Raw genomic sequence first — 21,780 nt, forward strand, 5'->3', positions numbered from 1 at the left:
AATGTCGACTTTAACCTTTGATTTTCAAAAATGTCGAGTTCATACTCTCTGTTTAACTAAAATGACAAAATTATACCTTGAAATTGATAACAGTGTTACAAATCTCTCTTTTGTTGATGTTTACTCTTATATAAGAAAAATCGAACCAAATCCAAACCAGTACCCTAATTTCCAAATTTTCAATTTTGAATTTAAAAATAGCCCTAAATCAAAATTAAATAATAAAATTCATATCTCCCAACAGATGACTTCATTCCGTATTAGAATTGCAACTCTGAATCCTTGATTCTCTATTCCAATCTGTAATTTTTATGACTATTAACTGTCGATTTTTACCCCTTGCATCATTTTGTGTTCTCCATGATTCAGAAATTGTTGTTTGTTTTTTCGTTTTTAAATAAATTACATATACGGCGCAAATGAATAAAGATAATTGGTGTTTACATATAAATATTATAGTAAACGTCAATGAAAAGTCAATAAAAAAGAAGATTCTTGACACTGTTATGAGTAATTGCTCCCAAAAAAAATGTTGGGGACTCTCTTCTACTTTTACAAAGTTTCAGGGACCAAAATGCGTCAAATATAATAGTTCTAACTTCTAAGTAAGTTTTTTTTTTCTTCTTCCAAGTCTTATTATAATCCATTCTGAGAAACGTTGCACCCAAGCAATATATGATTCTATTATTTATGTCCCAAAAAATAACTTATTTTTCGTGGACGATTTCAAGTACATATATTGTGTTTAAATGTTGCTGGCACATGAATGTTTATATAGTTTTTTACGAAAGCAAAAAAAAAAAAAAAAAAAAAATACTACATGACCAAAATTAGAATAAGAAACAATGATAACAATAATCCTATAACATCCAAAAGAACTCAACGCACTAAACACATAAATTTAATTGCATTTTCCACTGGCCCCTTAAACTCTTCGAAACTATAACAAGTCAGGCACGTAGCTAACTATGGACCATGAACTTAAGCCATCCTCAAATATGACTTCTTATAATGTGTGTGTGTGTATAAATAATATAGGGTTAGTTATTTGAATATTTGTAATTTACATGAACATTTTACCTTCTAGCCTTCCTAAGTTTTTTTTTTCTTATTAGCCTCCCTAATAATTGTTTCTAGCTCACAAGTAATTAAATGGCACGCCATAGCCATAGAAGAAAAAAGTTCAAAACATCACAATGCAATATTACAGGAGAACTTCAACCCAAAGCTCCTCTTCTTTCTGTAGATATTTCTTATTGTCTAGTTTCTCAAGCAATGGTTGCTAGAAAATGAACACTAATATTCGGTGAAAAAAAATAGGGAAAATAACACATATATACCATGTGTTTTTAGTGAAATGTCGAGTTTAACTTTTGGTTTTTAAAAATGTTGAGTTTGTATTTTCTATTTACTTAAGATAACGAAATTGTATTATAAAACAGATAACAGCGCCATAAATTTACCTTTTATTGACTTTTCATTGATGTTCACTCGGATATAAGAAACCGAACCAAACCCTAAACTAGTACCTAACTCTCAAATTCCAAATTTTGAAATAAAAAATAGCCCTAAATTGAAATAGACTAATAAAATTCATACCTCCTAAGAGTTGGCTTCCTTTTGTGTTCGAATTCTAACTCTAAGTCTTGGATTTTATGCTCAAATCGGTGATTTTGATGACTATTTACTGTCGGTTTTTATCATTTTTCTCTATATGTGTTCTCCACGATTCAGAGATTATTGTTTTTTTATTTTTTAATAAATTACATATAGGGCGCGAATGAATAAAGGTAAAATGAGGTTTACATATAAATATTAGAGTCAACATCAATAACCAACAAAATAAAGATTTGTGATACCGTTATATATTTTAAGGTATAATCTCGTCATTTTAATTAAACAGATGTACATGCTCGATATTTTTGAAAATCAAAAATTAAAGTCGACATTTCACTAAAACTATGTCATTTTCCGATATATATATATATATATATATATATATATATATATATATATATATATATATAACAGGAAAGTCGTTGAATGAACACCGGCATCACTTGGGCTATCACCAATGGGGGAACTTTAGCCCACCTATATATATATTTTTTTAATTAGAAGTTTTATCAATGATCAACCAAACTAAGAAAAGAAAAAGAGCCTAGAGACTTGGAAACTAACATTATATGATGCACTTAAATACTAATACAATGCATAAAAATATAATACATTTCAACCAGATTTTTAGGGCTCTTTAATTGCTAGAAGTTATTCAATTATTAGGTTAGAAACAGTTTAGTTTTCAATCGTAACACTAGGTCATTAGCTCATTAGCTACTATACTATGGAGTTCTTCCTACATTAGCAAAAAATTGAGAATTTGGTGATCAAAGATAAATTTTCTATATGAACCCCTATAATAGAAAATTCCGACTTTGCCCCTAGTTGTAGATTTGCATTTATGTACTCAATGACGAAGTAGGACAAAGAAAAATAAGAGGGTATACCTAAAATACTTTTTTACGGTTTTTTTTTTTTTTTTTTTTACATAATTATAGCTTGTATACTATTAGTTTATACTTCACAAAATAAGATATTGAATTCATGTAAAAACCCAATTAAAAAAATTTGAACAGGGGCTTCACATTGGTTCCAAAAATGATAAGCACGTGCGTAAACGTGCTTTTGATTAGAGAAATTTCATTTTCTAGACCTAAAAACAATGAAAATATCAAGATTAGACCCATTAGTTTAATAATATCTGAAATTGGACTTTTTGACACTTTTCGGACAAAAATGCCCTTGAAATTCAAATAACCCATATTCCTTTCATTTTTAAATCCTCTTCATCACAATTCTTGTCACCTTCGAATTGGTTGCGCTGGGATTAGAACTTTCGGTGGTCGAGCTCGTCGGGAACTCGTCGGAACGTGTCGGAATCCATCGGAACTCGTCGGAATCCATCTTTGGAGGTGAATTTTTTTTTTTTTTAAATGTGGGAATTTCCGATGATATTCATCGGAAATTCCCAGATTTAAAAAAAAAAAAAAAAAAAAATTCACCTCCAATTCGGTCGAATTTGGTGTGGTGGGCGTTGAAACTCGTCGGATTTGGTGTGGTTGAGCGTCGGAATGGGGCTCACGTCGGATTTGGTGTTCTTTGGTGTGGAGAGAAAGTGAGAGTGAGAATGAAAGAGATGGAAAGAGATGGAGAGATGATTTATTTTGAATTAATGGTATTTTCGTCTAAAATTGGTACAAAAGTTCAATTTTGGATATTTTTTAACTAGCGGGTCTAATTGAGATATTTTCATAACTTTTGGGTCTAGAATATGAAATTTCTCTTTGATTATCTGTCTACTTCCCAAATCTTTGTAATTTTGTATACAATTGGTAATATCCTATATTGATTGAACGTGTGTTTTGACGATCGCAAACAATTACATACGGCTGACCAAAACTACTTGTTTGTATACCACCAATAATATATTTGTTAATTGAGAAGAGTCACGGACGAACATAATTGATTGCAAGTAACGACGAAAACTATAAATTTTGCTTGAAAAGTTAAAGAGAGTTTTATATATAAATGTTCAGAAGGAGAACTTAAATGTTCTAAGATATCAATCCTCTACTATTAACGTCATTAACTGCTGTTGATTCTGGTACGTTCTCACTATTTCATTTCGGTACTGCTCAACTATTCAATGTGATTTATTATGAGTTATTTGTGATAAATAAATGTATACTAAAATAATTGTCTAAAAGTATTTATAATAAAAGAAAGCACAAAAACTATTTAATTTGTCCAATTACATAACATCGTGGGGGCCTTTTGGCGAATAACTTGTGCATGTAGACAAATTTTGGCAACATGGTTTGATTTCCTTGAACGATGCCTAATAATACAATGTATAATGTCCACAAATTGTTACTGATATGAATACTCTAGAAATATTTCTGGTTTTAAGACTAAAATGGGAGCCCTTAAAAAAATAAAAATAAAAGTTCAAAGACTTAAAAAAGACAAAAGTCAACGTACCAATGAATTATAATTTTTTTTTTTTAGGAAAATTGGTCTTCAAATTTTATAACTTTGACAATTTTATCGTTAAATTGTAATATTTTGAATTTTCCATAAAAAAAAATAATAAAAAAATTAATACAGTCCCTAACTTTTGATTTGTCTAAATTACATTCTTAACTAAATTACAGTCCCTAATAAAAATAAAAAATTTCTAATTTAGTTATTGTTTTCTATATCCCCGAACTTTTATTTCCTTGGTAAGTATAAGATTTATTCTTTAATCGCCAAGCAAGGGTAAAACTAAAAAATAAAAATAAAATATATAAAAAATTTCAACGAGAAAATTAAAAATTTAAAAGGTTTAAAAATTCCTCAATATTAATAAAATTTATTCAAAGATAAAATTAGAAAAACTAAAATGAAAAATAATAGAAACAAACAAATATGGTCCGCAACGGACCAGGTTGTCACATAATGACAATGCTCATGAAAAGTTTCCACATCTCAATCATACAATCCCACGAGCAAACGAGAACAGATAATATAGTCTATAGATGAAAATAAGATTCATATGAAAACGGAATTAAGCTCATCAAATTCAAACATTATTATTCTAGAGAAATCCACACTGTCTTGTATCCACAAATTAACAAACCGAAATCCAACCATCGATACAGTATTATCATAACAAACCAAGATCAATGTACCAGAAAATAAAACTCCCCATTGAAATGCTTTCATGATTATCATTCATTGAAATTTTGCACTTTTAGTGGCTTGAATCCTTGACGATGGTCACTGGGCACGTAGCGTTTGCGATCACATGGTTGCTCACACTTCCCAGTAATATCCTGTTTTATTTTTTTCAATAATCAGAAGAAAAAAAAATTAATTCTACCATCAGAATTTTGAAATATGTGTGCCTTCTAATTATCATTTCTAAAGAATGCTAAAATAAAGATTCATAATAATGAAGAAAAAAAAATAGTATGTTTTTATTTTCACAATTATTAGAGGAAACCCATAATCCAAGCATCAGAAACTAAAGTATTTGTTCCAAATTATCATTTTTCATGAATGCTGAAATAAAGGTTTATTTTAATAAACAAAAAAAAAATAACACCTATAAGCACGGTTGATTTAAGATGCACAAAATAATACAGTAATTTAGAGTAAGAAACAAAAACAAAAAAAAAAAAAAAAAAAAAAAAAAAAAAAAAAATTGAAAGTATATTGCAAATAATACCTTTGAATTGTCCCTAGTCCTCTGCTTCCGAGGACAATAGAGTCCAATTTGAGTGCTTCAATTGATTCAAGAACCTTCTCTCTTGCGTCTCCCCAATATATCTTTGCCACAACACTCACCTTCAATTTCAGACATAAACAACAACTCGTTTCAGGCTCAGATAAACATAAACATAATCACAGTGTAAGTGTACTACAATGATCTGATTGCAATAAAATCAACACATAAATAAAAATTTTCTCCAACCACAAAATAAATAAAAATTATAAATTAAAAAATTCGCTCCAACAACTAAATAAACCGAGTATATATGTAGTTGTAATAATATAAGCCAACTGCTTCTTCTTCTTCTATCTAATCTGAAGTATGAACTGATTGCAAAAAAAAATTGCTCCAAAAAAAAATTATCGCATTCATTTATCTGATTGCAAAAAAACAAAAAAAAGGGAAAAACTAATCCAAAATTAAAGGACCGAGTTTATATGGAATAGCAATAAATCGAAGCGTACTTCTTCTTCGTTATTTTATTTTTATTCTTAGATATGAAATAAAAGAATTACCTCTTTCTGCCTAGAACCAGTGTCAAGTATATCAAGAACTAGAGCATCAGTCTTGACGGCGTACACCTTCATAACATCTGGCTCTCTGAACTCGCTCAGAGGAATCAGAGCTAACAAACAAACAAAAATTACATGCAAAATTCAAAATCAGTAAATCACAAAAGGAAAACGCAGATCGGAATCATCGAAAACTCACGAGAGCCAGATTCAGCCCAGAGGAGGTTCCGAGACTCGCCGATGGAGTGTTGGCTGACGTGGATCACGAACAGCGTGTCTCCTTTCTCGACGAGGTTGTCCATCGCCCATTGCAGAGCCTTCCGGCTAGTCGCCGAGAAATCCATGGCCACTCCGATTCTTCTGTCCTTACCCATTCTTCTCTTCTTCTTCGGCGAAAACAGTGATTGTAGCGTAGCGCTGAAAGAAAGAGACGATCGATACTAGAGAGAATCTGAGCTGTGACTTTTATATTCGTTTCCGTGATATAAAAGAAAGAGGAAATGGATGAGAGGGAATTTTTTTTTTTTTTTTTTTTTTTTATGGAAAGCGACAAAGATTACGCGAAATAAGAATATCTATTCTCTTCTTCCTTTCGTAGCACGAATTTGCTTTTGCGCTTCATTCATTTCACGCTTTTCCGTCTTTTTAGTTTTTACTGACTTTTTTTTTTTTTTTTTTTACTTTGGTAATGCTACGCTACACTCGATCACAACTTATACAATTTTACCCATATGGTTTTACTTTCTTGATTTACTTTCTTTTTCATGCTGGCCATCGATGTGTCTGATTTATTAGGTTTTTTTTTGTCATCATTGCACTAATACTTTTGATCTTTTTATTTTTTGGAAAATATCGAGAGTATCACTCGTTTTTAATCGAAATGCGATATTTATCCATTCGATTTCTAGAAATATCATATATATCATTTCAATTTAATATAAATGATGTATACCTCCCCTAAAAAAATTATATTACAAATATCACCATTTTCATTTATTTTTTACAAAAAAATAATTTAAACTCCCCAAAATACCCTTAATATAATAAATATTTTTGAAATTTTTTTAATTTAATTTTTTTTGTATATAGAATAGGAAAAAAAAAAACTATTTCATTAAGGGTATTTTGGGGAGTTCAATTTTTTTTTTTGTAAAAAATAAATGAAAATGGTGATATTTGTAATATAACATATTTGTAAGTGAGATCTATGTTAATTATATTAAACTGAAGGAATATGTCTGATATTTCTGGAAACTGGAGGTATAAATCTTGTATTATGATTAAACACAGAGGATATTTTTAATATTTTCCCTTTATTTTTCTATGGGCGTTTTTTTTATTATAATCACCAAAATCTTGTTTGCACACCATTTCTCTTTAAACTATCTCTCAAATCTCTTTATTTGCACACCATCTAGTTATCTTCGGTGTCCTTAATCTCTTCACAAATATTTACTTATTTACTACAGTTATCTATGTTATTAAGTTGACATTTTATACAAATATCTAAATTAGATTCATAAAAAAAAAATAACCAAAGTTGTATGGAAGTAAATTAAAGAGAGGACAAAAGAAACTAATTATATGGAACTGATTCAAAGACCTTACACAAACACAATTGGAAGAAACAAAAATGTAAGAGAGAAATTAGACACGTATAGACCAAAAAAAAAAATGGCTAAACAAAAATCGCAAAAATAATGAAGAAAAAAATTTACTAGAATTCTATATTTACATGTCACAAAAACCTTACATATTTAAAATTGTGGAAATTACTCAAATCCGGATAACACACAAATAGTTATCTAGACGATTACACAATATGATCTGAGCAGTTATTAGATAATCGCTCGGGACGTGGGTATGATCAACTAACATTCACACCTGACCCCATCTATAAAAGCACAAGATCTCAACAAAAGAAGACTGACACTCATTCACAAATGACATTTACATTGCGTAATTCCCCATTGTTATTTTTACCATTATATTGAATCTCTTGTAACAGTTGTTTTTCATATTGAGATTCGTTCGATCTTATACTTAACATATTATCAAGTCTAATCAGTATTTGTTGTGTAATCATCGAGACAATTGTTATATTTATTTTATGATGTCAATGAATTTATGACTCCGCGTGCATAAATCTATGTGTATGTTTTCGTATAAAAAAAATTATATGTCTTAAATTTGAATTCGACTATGAGATAGCCACTATATAGAAAAAATGCAATAATGGAGTTATCTCCGTGACCTTAGACCATCTCCACTCCATCTCTATTTTTCATCTCTATTTTATATATTTACATCAGTGAACAGTATTTTTATCTGCACTCCATCTTTATTTTACATCTTCTTCAAAGAATATTCTAAGTACATCCTCTCCCACAATAATTTTTTATAATTGAGTTTTAACCCATTATTATTTTTATATATTACAAATTTTATCAACACCATTAATTTTGTTCATATTAGTCCAAATACATAGATATTATTAATAATATATCCGAAAATTAAAAAAATATTCATTAATTGCACAAATATGACAATGTATTAATTGAAAATATAGTACATAAATTAAAATATTACATTTCATAATAAAAAAAACACACCACAACATAAATAAATGCATTACATTAATAAAAATAAATAAAGCACACCACAAGATATTAATTGATTAACAAATACATAAATATAGACCTGAGAATTTGAATATCTCTCCTACAGATGATCTATTATTGCATTACGTATGGCAAAATGTGCATATTTGTCTCTGATTTGTCTGTATCTACTCATAAATTGTTGAAACCGAACATCTTCATCAACTACCATTTCAACTTCTGGAGGTGGTGCAATCACTTCTTCGATTGGAGCACTTAAATCACGCTCGTCTTCGATTATCATATTATGCAAAATTATGCAGGTTGTCATTATGTCCTGCAATATTTCTTTGCGTCAAAAACGTACCGGTCCTGCAATAATAGCAAACCGCGATTGAAGAGTTATTGAAACAAAGCAACCATCAAAAGCAAACACAATTAGAAGCTCGGCAGCAACAGCTGGAAATTGCACTTCGTCGCTTGAAAATGAAAGCGGAAGACATGGAGCTCATAAAGAAAGATATGGAGATCAAAATCATGATACAAGACCCAAATACTATTTCTGATCCACGGTGACGTGCTTATATTATTTAGGAACAAGCACGTATTACATATAAGTTTGCTTTTATTTATTGTGCCTTTAAGTTTTTATTTATGTCTTGATCTTCTTTTTTTTTTTTTTGTCTATGTAATATTGTGACTTACGTTTTTTAATTATGTAATTTTTAAATGTCTTGATGTTTTTTTAATTGTCTATGTAAAATATTTTGATTTTCATTGTAGTACTTTTATTTTCTTTTTTCAAGTATGAGTTATTTTTTAATTAATAATTTTTAGAATACACTATAATTTACAAATAAATACATAATACATATAAGTATTAAATTGTAATTATAAATTAAATTTTGGGCTAATAATATAATTTTTAAAAGTTTTGGGCAAATATAGAGATGAAATAGTGCATCTCTATATTTGGAGATACACTATTGCATTCATCTCTATAAATGACTTTCGGGTGCGACTAGTCGCATCAGATTGTCAACCAAAAGTCCAAAAAATTTCGTTAAAATTATTTTTCTTTTGAGTATCAGTTGCGACTTTTCGCACCAGATAGTTAAAAAAAACTATTGTTTAAAATTTTAAGCGGGCCAATTATCCCCCTCATTTTTTCATTCAGTTTTAAAATGGGTGGATTTAAGTGATTTTTATCACTTGGCCGACAATTAGGAAGAAGAAGAAGAGGGTTGAACCGAGAGAGAGAGGGAAAGAGAATAAGGGAGAGGAAGAAGCTGAGAGAGCGAGAGAGAGAAGGAGAGCGCGCCACCAGCCGAGATGAGAGAAACGCCGGCCAACAGCTCCTCCACCAAGCCGCGCGCGCGCCACCAGCCGAGAGGAGAGAAACGCCGGCCAACAACTCCTCCACCAAGCCGCGCGCGCGCCACCAGCCGAGAGGAGAGAAACGCCGCGTGTCTCAGGAGCTCTGGCGAGCATCTCCGACGAGGGAAAGAGAGAATAGACGGTCTGGGTAGCTCAACTCTTCAAGCAAGGTAGGAATTTTTCTTGGCTGAATTGAAGAACTCGAAAATTAGGGTTCATATTCCAATTTTGGGGGTTTCGAGTTCTATGGTGATTTCTGAGGAATTGAATGTTGTTGTTTAAGCTTGATAATTAATATTGATAACTTGAAGATGGGTTAAGGCTATGAACTTGTTTTGGGGTTCTGATTTTGAGTGTGAATTGTTGTGTGTTTAGTTGTTTGGGAATGATTGATGAACGTTTGTTTGAGGCTATGATGATTTTGAGGTTTTGGAATTGTTTGGTTTGAGTTTTGTTGTGGCCGTGTGTGACTTTGCCGTGGGTTTGGTTTGGGTTGGTTGTGTGTTTTTGCCGTGAGTTTGGTTATGAGAATCGAGTATTAATTTCTTTTTAAAAAGATAAAGAGCATCAGATGCGACTTTTCGCACCAGATAATCAAGACTTTCAGGTGCGACTTGTCGCACCAGATAATCAAGACACTTTCAGGTGCGACTTTTCGCACCTGATAATCAAGAGGTTTATCAAGTGCGGACTTTCAGGTGCGACTTTGTCGCATCTAAAGTCGCACCTGAAAGTATTTTCAGGTGCGAAAAAAGTCGCACCTGAAAGTATTTTCAGATGCGAAAAAAGTCGCACCTGATACTATATTTTGTATTAGTGATTGTGGATGGTCAATATCAAAAACTAGCTTTTTTCATAGTAATTATAATTCTAGATATATCTTCAGAACTTCATGCAGATATCCCCAAATATTTACGACAATATCTCAAAGCATTTTAAAAATAGAACTAGAATAACTCCATATGTTTATGGAAAAAACGCCATGAGATCTAGAAACAAAATTCGGATTTTGTTACGTTTCGGATGCCCACTTTTTACCCGAATTCACGTTAATATGATCAACACTGGTCCGCATTTTTTTTCAAATTTAATGGATGTATGCTTAATATTTTAACTTCATATGGTAATATCTCAAATTCACACTTTTAAAGGAGGAAATAATGAACAAAAGATCTAGAGATATATCAAAACGACACAAATATAACTTAAATTTTCATTCATGAAAAAATTATCCCGTGTGTTTTAATTTTGTAAAGGCGATGAAGAGAGAGAACCCTACTTGAAAGTTCAATTATTTTCTTAAAGAAACAAAAAGACTAAATCTAAACTTAGGGGAAAAACGTCCTTACTTAGGAAATTACAAATCGAATTCGTACTAAACACTTACTTTAACCTAATTGGTCATCAAGCATTTTTAGACCTAACAATATTAAAGTTTAACCCAGTACTTAGAATTAATAGATCAAAAATAATTATTAGTAATTCGGCTCATTGTACTTATTTACTTACGAAAATGACAAAGTATATGCTTTTTAAAAACAAAACTCAAATGGACTTGCTTCTATATAAAGCTCTTGATCGTGAAATAGAACTTCTTAGTATTATTTGATGAATAAATCGGTTGCTTATCAAATTTGTTTTCTTCATCATATATCATATCATTAATTACACATTTAAGTTTAAAATATATTCTTTAAACGTTATTATCGCGTTTTCTAAAGATTTGAATCATCGAAAATCTCTCTGTTTTTGCTCTGGTGCTTCACATTTGCGATCTTGTAAATAGCTCTCGCACTTGTATTGAATCGTCCTCATATCCTAGTCATAATATACGATATTTCAAAATTTCATAAATGAGATCTTAAATTGATCAATTAGTTTGTTTTTTCTTAAATCTAAATAATGTAGCTTTGTCTCGTTGCATCACGGGAGGATGGATGTGCGTGGGGGTGGGGTTTTGTGTTTTAGTTTTCATTTTATTTTATGCTGATAATAAACTAATAACTATAATTTTATGTATCGGTTTTAGTAACACTTTATGTTTTATTTTATTTTTATTATTTAAATTTTATCACTCTTATCTTTTAGTGTTATAAATTATATTAAAAATTTCCAAAACCTATTTTAAACACTTTTGTAGTTTAATTATGGGAAAATATCTAGAGTATCCCTCGTGTTTAATCGAAATGCGATATTTATCCCCTCTATTTCTAGAAATATCAGATATATCTCTTCAGTTTAATATAAATGACATATACCTCCCCTAAAAAAATGTTATATTACAAATATCACCCTTTTCGTTTATTTTTTTACAAAAAAATAATTTGAACTCCTCAAAATACCCTTAATAGAATAAATATTTATTTACTATTTTATTAAAAAAAATCAAAATCTCTCTTTATAAAAAAAAATCTTAACTTTTTATAAAGAAATTTTTTAATTTAATTTTTTTGTATATAGAATAGAAGATTAAAAATTATTTCATTAAGGGTATTTAGGGGATTTCAAATTATTTTTTGTAAAAAATAAACGAAAAATTGTGATATTTGTAATATAACATTTTTGTAGGGGATGTATATGTCATTTATATTAAACTGGAGGGATATGTCTGATATTTCTAAAAATGGAGGGGATAAATCTCGCATTACGATTAAACACAAGGGATACTATTGATATTTTCCCTTTAATTATTGACCTTCAATTATATCATTTTTAATAATATTATATTTTATTTGGACAATTGATTCCTAAATACGCCCTGGATGTAAGTATATGATAATTTACTTATTTGGAATATATATATATATATATGAGAAATTCATCACAAATATTACGAGGAAGTTTCTTAGCACCTTCCTTTGTCATTTTCGTATCTAGAGTCTAGACTGATCTCAACCTAAAACAGCTTCTCCCGTTTCTATATTGAAACTGTCTGAATAAAATGATTTTTGCTCTAATTCTACTTCAATAATTTTGTGTGAATTATTACCGGGTGGTGCAGCAAAATAGTTCTAAAGCAAATATTGATTCACAAGTTAACCAACATTTGGTTAATTTTACAATACAATAATTAACTAAAATAAACAATTATTAGTCCATGTTTTAAAAATAAATCAATATAAAAAAATTAAACAGATTAATCAATAATAAAAATTTCATCCGTATCTCACGTTTTTACCAATTAGTTTTTAATACTCTCTCTCTCTCTCTCTCTCTCTCTCTCTCTCTCTCTCTCTCTCTCTCTCTCTCTCTCTCTTCAAATCATCATATAAAAAAAATAATTGAAATTTGGTAACATATTGTATATGTATATAATGGTTTATATTGGTAAATAATAAATGTTGCGCAAAGCCGCAAACAGAAAAACACATCTTTATTATGATCGTTCTTCAGGGGTATTGGGCGACATGTAGAAAGGCATTTTCATATAAAAAAAAAATAATAAAATAAAAAGTTGATAGAATATTAAAAACAACCCAATGTAAGTTTATGATAAGTTCAAATCTTAACATGAACTTCTAATACATACAACTAAAAGTTTTAGTACAAACAGATCTTTTATATGTATCTCTTGACCAAATTTTCGTTCTCGGCTCTTAATCATTTGTTATTTGGACTTTGGAAACTAGATAAAATCAGCTGAAATAGCTTAATATAAATAGAAGAAAAATTATTTATTTAACGATATAAAAGATGTTGGCTTCTTTATATAAAGGATCTCTTGAAAATTATGAAAATTTGTAGGCTTGTTGCATTATAAAAAAAAACATCTATCCATTAGTATGTATACTAAAGGCTTAAGCTTTGTTTAAACACAAACAGGCATTCAATTACAAAGAAAGGCCTTGACTTTCTTAAAATAAATTTATCAAAAATAGCACCAGTTCTTTTATATTCGTAGTAGGCCATGCCTATTTTGCCTTATTGTACTTTATATTCCTAGGCTTTATTTCACTTTAGTATTCGGAGGCCTTAAATGAATATTGTTTTTAAAACTGCAAATTGACTTTCGGTATTTTGTTGTTCCATTTTATAGATGGTTAACTTCATAGCGTAATGTAAATAATAGTTAATTTTAGTAAATAATGAGTTCTATACAAGTAAACAAATTTCACACAGATTATGACAGTAAGTTAGTGATAAAAACAACTTGTGACTAATGAAATAAAAGTGAACGAAAATGATAAATTACTATATCGTTGAGTGGGAGAGAAAAACGTACGGTTTTGGATATAGCGTCAAGCGTCCTTTTTGTTTTTTTTCTTTTGATGTGTTGTCGTTTCACTTATGTGAGACCGACTCTTTTTCTTTGTCGTTTTTTCTTTTATTCAGACTTTGTATATTAATTGAGTTTTGAATCTCAATCGATGGATGAATCAGTTTTTCCTTTTTTCTCCGATATTCTCTTCTTCTCAAATCTTCTCTGTTCTTCGGAAGTTCAGATTCATTATGGTATCAGAGCGATTTCGCTATCTCTGAAAATCTTCTTGTCTCACCTTCTCGATCTCTATCCGTAATCGTCTTTCATAATGGCTGAAACGGAAAATTCATCGACAGAGACACCGATCACCGGAATCACCGGAAATACTCGACCTAGGTCCACGATTGAGGACCAGTTCTCACCATACTATCTCCATCATTCTGATTCGACCGGAGGTAGCTTGGTATCCAACGTTCTGACAGGGAACAATTACATGACGTGGAGTCGATCGATGCTGATTGTTCTTGAAGCCAAGAACAAGTTAGGGTTCATCGATGGAACGATTGCCAAGCCGTCATCGGAGGAGCCGGACCTTCTCCGCCTATGGAGCCGCAACAACAGTACGATAATCGCGTGGATTATGAATTCTGTCAGCAGAGAGATTGCCTCCAGTCTCCTCCTCGGCGGAACTGCGAGAGACATATGGAATGACTTGAAAGACCGATTCCAGCAAAGCAACGGACCAAGAATCTTCCAACTGAGGCGAGAATTTGTGAATCTTTCGCAAGATCAAAATTCTGTTGGCGTGTTCTTCACCAGGCTGAAGTCGGTGTATCAAGATTTGTGCGAATTCAAACCTGAATGCACGTGTACTTGCACTTGTGGAGGAAAGGCGAAACTGAGTGAGTTTTTCGAGTCGGAATACGTGATGCAATTCCTCATGGGGCTCAATGAGACCTACACTCACGCGAGAGGACAAGTGCTTCTGATGGAGCCTCTTCCGCCGATTAGCAAAGTTTATGCGATGCTTTCTCAAGAAGAAACTCAAAGATCCATCGGAATGGACTCACTCAATGCCTCTGATCATTCCAACTCTCTGGCGATGGCTATGCGTGAAGATAAAAAGAAATCCAAGTCCAAAGATCCTCCTCTCTGTACTCACTGCAAGATGATTGGACACACCATCGACAAGTGCTACAAGATCCATGGTTATCCACCAGGATACAAGTTCAAGTCCAAGAATCAAACGAATGCAGTGGAAACTTCAGGATCTGGAGGACGAATTGAAGGATCTTCTTCAGGCCACTCATCCTCAACTCTTTCCTCGGAGCAAATCCACCAGCTCATCAACCACCTCTCAAACCAACTTACAGCCTCAGCTCCGGTGTCTAATGAAGTCAACATGACTTCATTCCAAACAGGTTTGAATGGTTTGGTTAACTTCACTCTTTCTTCAGAATATTCTGCTATAGAATCTTGGATTATGGACTCAGGAGCCACTAGACATATATGTGCTGTGAAATCCTTATTTGTTAGAATTCGTGCCATACAACATTCTACTGTCACTCTTCCGAATCGTGTTGTTATTCTGGTTCATTATATAGGTGATATTCAACTAAACTCACGTTTGATTCTTTACAATGTCCTGTATGTCCCTACTTTCAAGTTTAACTTGATCTCGGTGAGTGCATTGACAAAAGAATCAAATGTGACTATATGCTTCTTTTCGGATTCTTTTCTCATACAGGATATCAGCTGTTTGAAGACGATTGGCAGGGGTAGGATGTGCAATGGACTTTATGTCCTCAACAAGACAAGCATCTCCAGCTCCACAGCCTATGTTAACAAAGTCTCGGCAGAGATTTGGCATCAAAGGCTAGGTCATTTGTCTTTCAAATGTTTAGATACTTTGAAAAATCGTTTAGCATATTCTGTTGACAATAATGTTTTGCCCTGCTGCATTTGCCCATTAGCCAAGCAACATAGGCTTCCCTTTGTTTCTGCAAATAATTTCTCAGATTATGTTTTTGATCTTATTCACTGTGACGTGTGGGGTCCTTATAAAGTTCCATCACGTCTTGGTCATAGATTTTTCCTTACCCTTGTTGATGATAAGAGTAGGTTTTGTTGGATTTTCTTGATGAAACATAAATCTGATGTGCATCTGATCATTCCAAAATTTTGTGCGTATGTTGCAAATCACTTCTCTACAACCATTAAAAATTTTCGTTCTGATAATGCGAAGGAGCTGGCTTTTACGGAATATTTTTCAAAGCATGGCATTTTACACCAATATTCGTGTGTTGAGACCCCTCAGCAAAATTTTGTTGTTGAACGCAAACATCAACATTTATTAAATGTTGCTCGTGCCCTGTTTTTTCAATCACGTGTGCCTATTCAATTATGGGCTGACTGTGTTCTTGCAGCTACTTATCTTATCAACAGGACACCTACACCAAACTTGTCTCACAAGACACCTTATGAGCTTTTGTTTAACAAAGATGTTGATTATGAGCACTTGCGGGTGTTTGGATCTCTTTGTTTTGCATCAACTATAAAGCCACACAGGACAAAATTTGAGCCACGTGCTCGAAAATGTGTCATGATCGGTTATCCCCCAGGTGTCAAAGGCTATAAGCTTTTGGATTTAGATTTGAAGGAAGTGTTTATTTCTCGAGATGTTGTTTTTCATGAAAAGGTTTTTCCTTTCCATGAATTGAACAAATCTGAGAATAAAATAAATCCTTTTGCTGATTTTTGCTTACCTGTTTTATTACATAATGATATACCACCGGATCATGATATTGTTGCTCAAGACATTTCCAACCCACATGTTCATTTAGAGAATCCACAAGTCACTGAGACTGATAACTGTCAGTCAGTGGCAATTTCTCAGCCTGTACACATTCACAGCGAGGTTGTTCAACGAAAGTCTATAAGAACACGTACTCCTCCAACTTATCTCAAGGACTACCATTGCAATCTCCTTGAATCAGGTTTAAGCTATAACTCTAAGCATACAATAGACACTGTAATTGATTATACGAACTTGTCTTTGCCTTTTAAGAGTTTTGTCCTGTCTGTTACAGCAAATTCTGCGCCTCAATTCTACCACGTTGCTGTCAAATCTGAGGAATGGAGGAAGGCTATGGTAGAGAAAATTGATGCTATGCATGCCAACAATACCTAGTCAATTGTTCCTTTACCGGCTGATAAGAGTTCAGTTGGATGCCGTTGGATTTACACCAACAAGATAAACTCATATGGCACTTTGGCAAGACGTAAAGCACGTCTTGTCGCCAAGGGTTATACACAGCAACAGGGAGTAGATTTTATTGATACTTTTTCTCCTGTGGCTAAATTAGTTTCTGTCAAATTCTTGTTAAGTATTGCTTCCTCACATAAATGGTTTCTTACTCAGCTTGATATTAGCAATGCATTCCTGAACGGAGACTTATTTGAGGAGGTTTATATGGACTTGCCTTTGGGTCATTTGCCACAGGGGGAGCACAAGAATAAGTCAGGAAAATTGGTTTGTAAGTTGCACAAGTCTATTTATGGCCTTAAGCAAGCCAGTAGACAATGGAACTTAAAATTTACTGAAGCTGTTTTGAAAATTGGGTTTATTCAGTCTAAGTCTGATTATTCAATGTACACTCGTGGGAGTGGTGACACTTTTGTTGTGATACTTTTATATGTTGATGACATTATATTGTCTACTCCCAACAAACAAGTTATTGCTGATGTCAAGGCATTTCTTAGCACTGTTTTCAGGTTGAAGGATCTCGGTGATCTCAAGTACTTTCTTGGCTTGGAGATTGCACGATCTGAGACAGGCATAATGCTTTGCCAACGAAATTATGCTCTGCAAATCCTTGAAGATGCAGGTTTTCTCGATTCTAAACCAGTAAAGACTCCTATGAATCCAAGAATAAATTTAGTTTCAGATACTGGTGATTTGTTAGATGATTCTACAGGTTTCAGAAGGTTGATCGGAAGGCTGTTATACCTGACCATCACGAGACCGGACATCACTTATGCAGTCAATTGCTTAAGTCAATTTGTTCATTCACCGCGAGCTCCACATCTACAAGCAGTTCATCACTTACTGCTTACATAAAATCCAGTTCAGGATTAGGCCTTTTCTATCCTACATCTTCTTCTACACAAATTCGTGCCTTTTTAGATGCTGATTGGGCGACATGTGGTGATACACGGCGTTCTATAACAGGGTATTGTGTGTTTGTAGGTGATTCATTGGTGTCTTGGAAATCCAAGAAACAGTCAACGGTTTCGCGTAGTTCTGCAAAGGCGGAGTATCGCTCGTTGGCGGTGGTGATGAGCGAGGTTATTTGGCTGAAGCAGCTTGCGAAGGATTTCAGGGTCGTGTCCGACTTGTCCTCCGTGATTTACTGTGACAATCAGGCAGCCATACATATTGCCTCGAATCCAACGTATCACGAGAGAACCAAGCACATTGAAATTGATCTACATTTTGTCCGAGATCATCTTCAAAGTGGCTTGGTGAAGTTACTCCCTATTCGCACACATTTACAGATTGCAGACATTCTGACAAAGCCATTACATTCCCCGGCACTGCAGAAGCTCATGGCCAAGATGAACTTGATCAACATTTTTTGACCAAGCTCATCTTGAGGGGGAGTTTTGGATATAGCGTCAAGCGTCCTTTTTGTTTTTTTTTTCTTTTGATGTGTTGTCGTTTCACTTATGTGAGACCGACTCTTTTTCTTTGTCGTTTTTTCTTTTATTCAGACTTTGTATATTAATTGAGTTTTGAATCTCAATCGATGGATGAATCAGTTTTTTTCCTTTTTTCTCCGATATTCTCTTCTTCTCAAATCTTCCATGTTCTTCGGAAGTTCAGATTCATTAATCGGCAGCTTGAGTTTTTGAACTAGGCACAAAAATGCAATACGAAAGAAGAAAAGAAATCACTAAAATTTCAAATACCAAAAATTGAATAATAAATAACGAGATATAAGAACTAACTACTTCCTAAATATAGAGGATATAAAAATCAAATATTACAATGTAATTGATATCGAATCTGAGTGAATTTTTTGTTAAGAATAAATCGAATTTGGACTAAAAAGTATTTTTACACGGATTTTTTAATAAAGGATTAAAAAATCTCTATAAGGATAAAAACCACATAAATTATTTTGACTGGTTTTTGAAAAAAAAAAATATAAACTTGTTGGCTAAATTAATGTGTAATTTTTCTAAACATTTATCTACTTTTTCATAATGTGTGGATAATAAGAAAATATCGATTACCACTTCAGAATTAAAAGTTGTGTTTGTGTGTGTGTTTTTTTTTAATTTTTTTTTTTAATCCCAGTGCTCATGATTGGAGTTTAGATACTTCCATTTGCTGTGTGGATGGATTCATTATGATCTGGATCGGCCCATATAGTATCGGGCTTTACAAAAAATAGAAATCCGCAATTATGGGTGGGTTTTTATATTAAAAATATCCAACTTTCAAAAGAATTCACAAATACCTATTTTAAATTGAAACCGTAAAACTCTGCTCTAAATGAATTTGTAAGTAAGAAAAAATAAAGAAAATAACCTTTGTGGTATAAAAATATTTGGTCATAATTTTTGGAATAAGTTTTAAAACGTCGGTACACAGGATAATTTACTTCTAACAAAGGGCAATTTGGATAAGAGGTCTTTTAGGAAATCTAAGATATATATATTCTACAAGCAATATGCCGCGTGTTGCTACGGAATAATTAATATATTTTAGTTTGGAGAAAGAAATATATAGAGACATGTTCAGAAATATTTAAGTTTTAAAAAAATGTATTTAAAATTTTTTGAAGATATTTTTATCTTTCTGATAAAAAAAAAATCGATATGAATGAACACTATTTATGGTTAGGGTTCAATCTCTTTTTTTTTCCTTAAAAAAACAGTAAAACAAATTTCTAAAAAAACAAAAATATCACAAAACAAAACACTATTTAGAGAATAGTGTTTTGTGAGTGTCTAATTTTCATTTATGTATGATATATAATACGTGTCAGCATTTATAATAATTTAAAATAACATCATATATATTTCTTTTACTATGTATTATATTGTAATGTCTCAATCAATAATGCCGTATGACATGGAATTCATTCAAGTTAATCACATGTTTGCGTCAACATTTGTTATGTACATGTTCAATAACTTGTATTTATTAGTTTACTTTTACTTATAATAATGTATTTCATGTTTTATTTGTAAATCAAAACTTTTTTAAGATTTGTAGTAAGGCATGCATATTTGTTTTTCTATGCAACATTAATCCTTAAAATATGTTAAAAGAAATTAAATAATATTAATAAAGTATTGAGAAATGGCGACGCCGCATACTTTTTTTTTAACAAAAATAAACTCATTTTGTAGCGACTGATCTTTTAAAATTGTCATTGAGTCGCCACAGATAAAAATTAACGTCGTGATTTTCGTACCAAAGTTTGTTACCACAATTTTTATCATTCTTTTGTATCTACGACTTTTTTTTTTTTACTTAATTTCGTGGCGACAAATTACGGATTCTATTCGGGTCATCCAAATCTATTATTTGGACCATGCTTTCCTCAAGTCTCCCATCCTGTTTTCTATGGGAAATGTATCCAAGATCGGGAAAACGGCCTAACCCGTCTCTAGACTCTCAAATTTAAAAAAGTTTCAATTTTTATCCAAGTATAAGATGTGAGAGAAACATGAAAATGGCGAGAAATAAATTTACTTTGCCACCTCGGATAATAATAAGATGAATTGGCAAACTCTAGCGCCGACACACACACACACACATAGTTTATTTTCAAACCGGATCTCATTATCAATCATATCATGTGATCATTAATTATTCTCGCAATAAGATCTAATTAGTGATATGATTAACCTCAACATGGCCAACCTCTACCCGAACGATATCCATTGGTTTTTACTTTTTATTGCCAAAGCTTCTTTAAACCCATTGGCTACAACTTGTATTTAGAGAGAGAGAGAGAGAGAGAGAGAGAGAGAGAGAGAGAGAGAGAGAGAGAGAGAGGATGTTTGTTCGGTGGTCAAAGTGGTGGCAGCTTGCAAATGGGGACAGAAACAGACAGCAAACAGGAGGTCAAAAAGTATTTCAAAGAGCCAACTCTTCTTGATAGTATTATATTCAAATTTTATAAACTAAGAGAAAGAGAAAAACACACAAAACTAGAGAGAAACGACAATGAAAAGAAGAATTAGACACGCCCACTCTTTCCCCGGTAATCAAGGTGACATGTCCCCATATTCTCTGCCGCAACACCATGTTTCCCTCTTTTTATAAACTCACTTTGATTCCCTATACAAAAAACGTCCATATGAACATTCCCAATTCTATTTTAACTTGTATCACCTTGTGAAGATAAATTTATCATACAATATTGTTTAATCACATTTTAGTATTAAAAAAAGAAATAGGGTGTTCCTTAAAGAGCATCTTCAATTCACTTACGAAGCCGAAATGAATTTAGGCTTGACGAAATAAAATTAAATCGACTCGAAATGAAAAATACTATAAAAACGTGTATTTTTTCGGTCTGTCAAGAACATATGTAATCGTATGGTCACGAAGATGTTAGATGTGAGGGAGGGGTTGGAGTTCACCAAAATAAACGGTTCCGAAAGGACGCGGTCAAAACGGACATTTTGTAAGTTTCCTCGATAATCACCGACAGATAAACTCCGATCACCATGGAGCCATTTGCTTTGAAG

At 32.2% G+C, this 21,780-nt stretch overlaps 2 protein-coding genes across 2 annotated transcripts; one reads left to right on the top strand and one right to left on the bottom strand.

The window, feature by feature from the left end:
- Positions 1 to 4,469: 4,469 nt before the first annotated feature.
- LOC149405469 (universal stress protein PHOS32-like) lies at positions 4,470 to 6,338 on the bottom strand. The gene is made up of 4 exons (XM_089607213.1): positions 6,029 to 6,338; positions 5,833 to 5,942; positions 5,273 to 5,391; positions 4,470 to 4,877 (listed from the first exon to the last, which is right to left on the bottom strand). Exons 1-4 carry the CDS (start codon positions 6,201 to 6,203, stop codon positions 4,796 to 4,798), a joined length of 486 nt encoding a protein of 161 aa, XP_089463339.1. The 5' UTR covers positions 6,204 to 6,338; the 3' UTR covers positions 4,470 to 4,795.
- A 7,997-nt stretch (positions 6,339 to 14,335) lies between these two features.
- Positions 14,336 to 18,648, top strand: LOC149405470 (uncharacterized). The gene is made up of 10 exons (XM_089607835.1): positions 14,336 to 15,428; positions 15,612 to 15,688; positions 15,755 to 15,887; positions 16,434 to 16,531; positions 16,904 to 17,003; positions 17,097 to 17,158; positions 17,429 to 17,539; positions 17,639 to 17,894; positions 17,985 to 18,062; positions 18,257 to 18,648. The coding sequence occupies exons 1-10, from the start codon at positions 14,336 to 14,338 to the stop codon at positions 18,646 to 18,648; spliced, it is 2,400 nt and encodes a 799-aa protein (XP_089463961.1).
- The last annotated feature ends 3,132 nt before the right edge of the window (positions 18,649 to 21,780 follow it).

This window comes from Urtica dioica, chromosome 2 (genome assembly GCF_054948205.1).
Source record: "Urtica dioica subsp. dioica isolate 48M chromosome 2, U.dioica_male_clone48M_v1_H2, whole genome shotgun sequence".
Lineage (NCBI taxonomy): Eukaryota > Viridiplantae > Streptophyta > Magnoliopsida > Rosales > Urticaceae > Urtica > Urtica dioica.

What these genes read in the sequence shown, in the direction of transcription:
- LOC149405470 (XM_089607835.1), top strand. Translation starts at nt 14,336, where the DNA reads ATGGCTGAAACGGAAAATTCATCGACAGAGACACCGATCACCGGAATC. An exon ending in TCAAGTTTAACTTGATCTCG is followed by an intron (nt 15,689 to 15,754) that starts GTGAGTGCATTG and finishes TTTCTCATACAG; the next exon opens with GATATCAGCTGTTTGAAGAC. An exon ending in GATTTGGCATCAAAGGCTAG is followed by an intron (nt 15,888 to 16,433) that starts GTCATTTGTCTT and finishes GTGTTCTTGCAG; the next exon opens with CTACTTATCTTATCAACAGG.
- LOC149405469 (XM_089607213.1), bottom strand. Translation starts at nt 6,203, where the DNA reads ATGGGTAAGGACAGAAGAATCGGAGTGGCCATGGATTTCTCGGCGACT. An exon ending in CTGGTTCTAGGCAGAAAGAG is followed by an intron (nt 5,392 to 5,832) that starts GTAATTCTTTTA and finishes CTGAAATTGAAG; the next exon opens with GTGAGTGTTGTGGCAAAGAT. An exon ending in GGACTAGGGACAATTCAAAG is followed by an intron (nt 4,878 to 5,272) that starts GTATTATTTGCA and finishes AAAATAAAACAG; the next exon opens with GATATTACTGGGAAGTGTGA.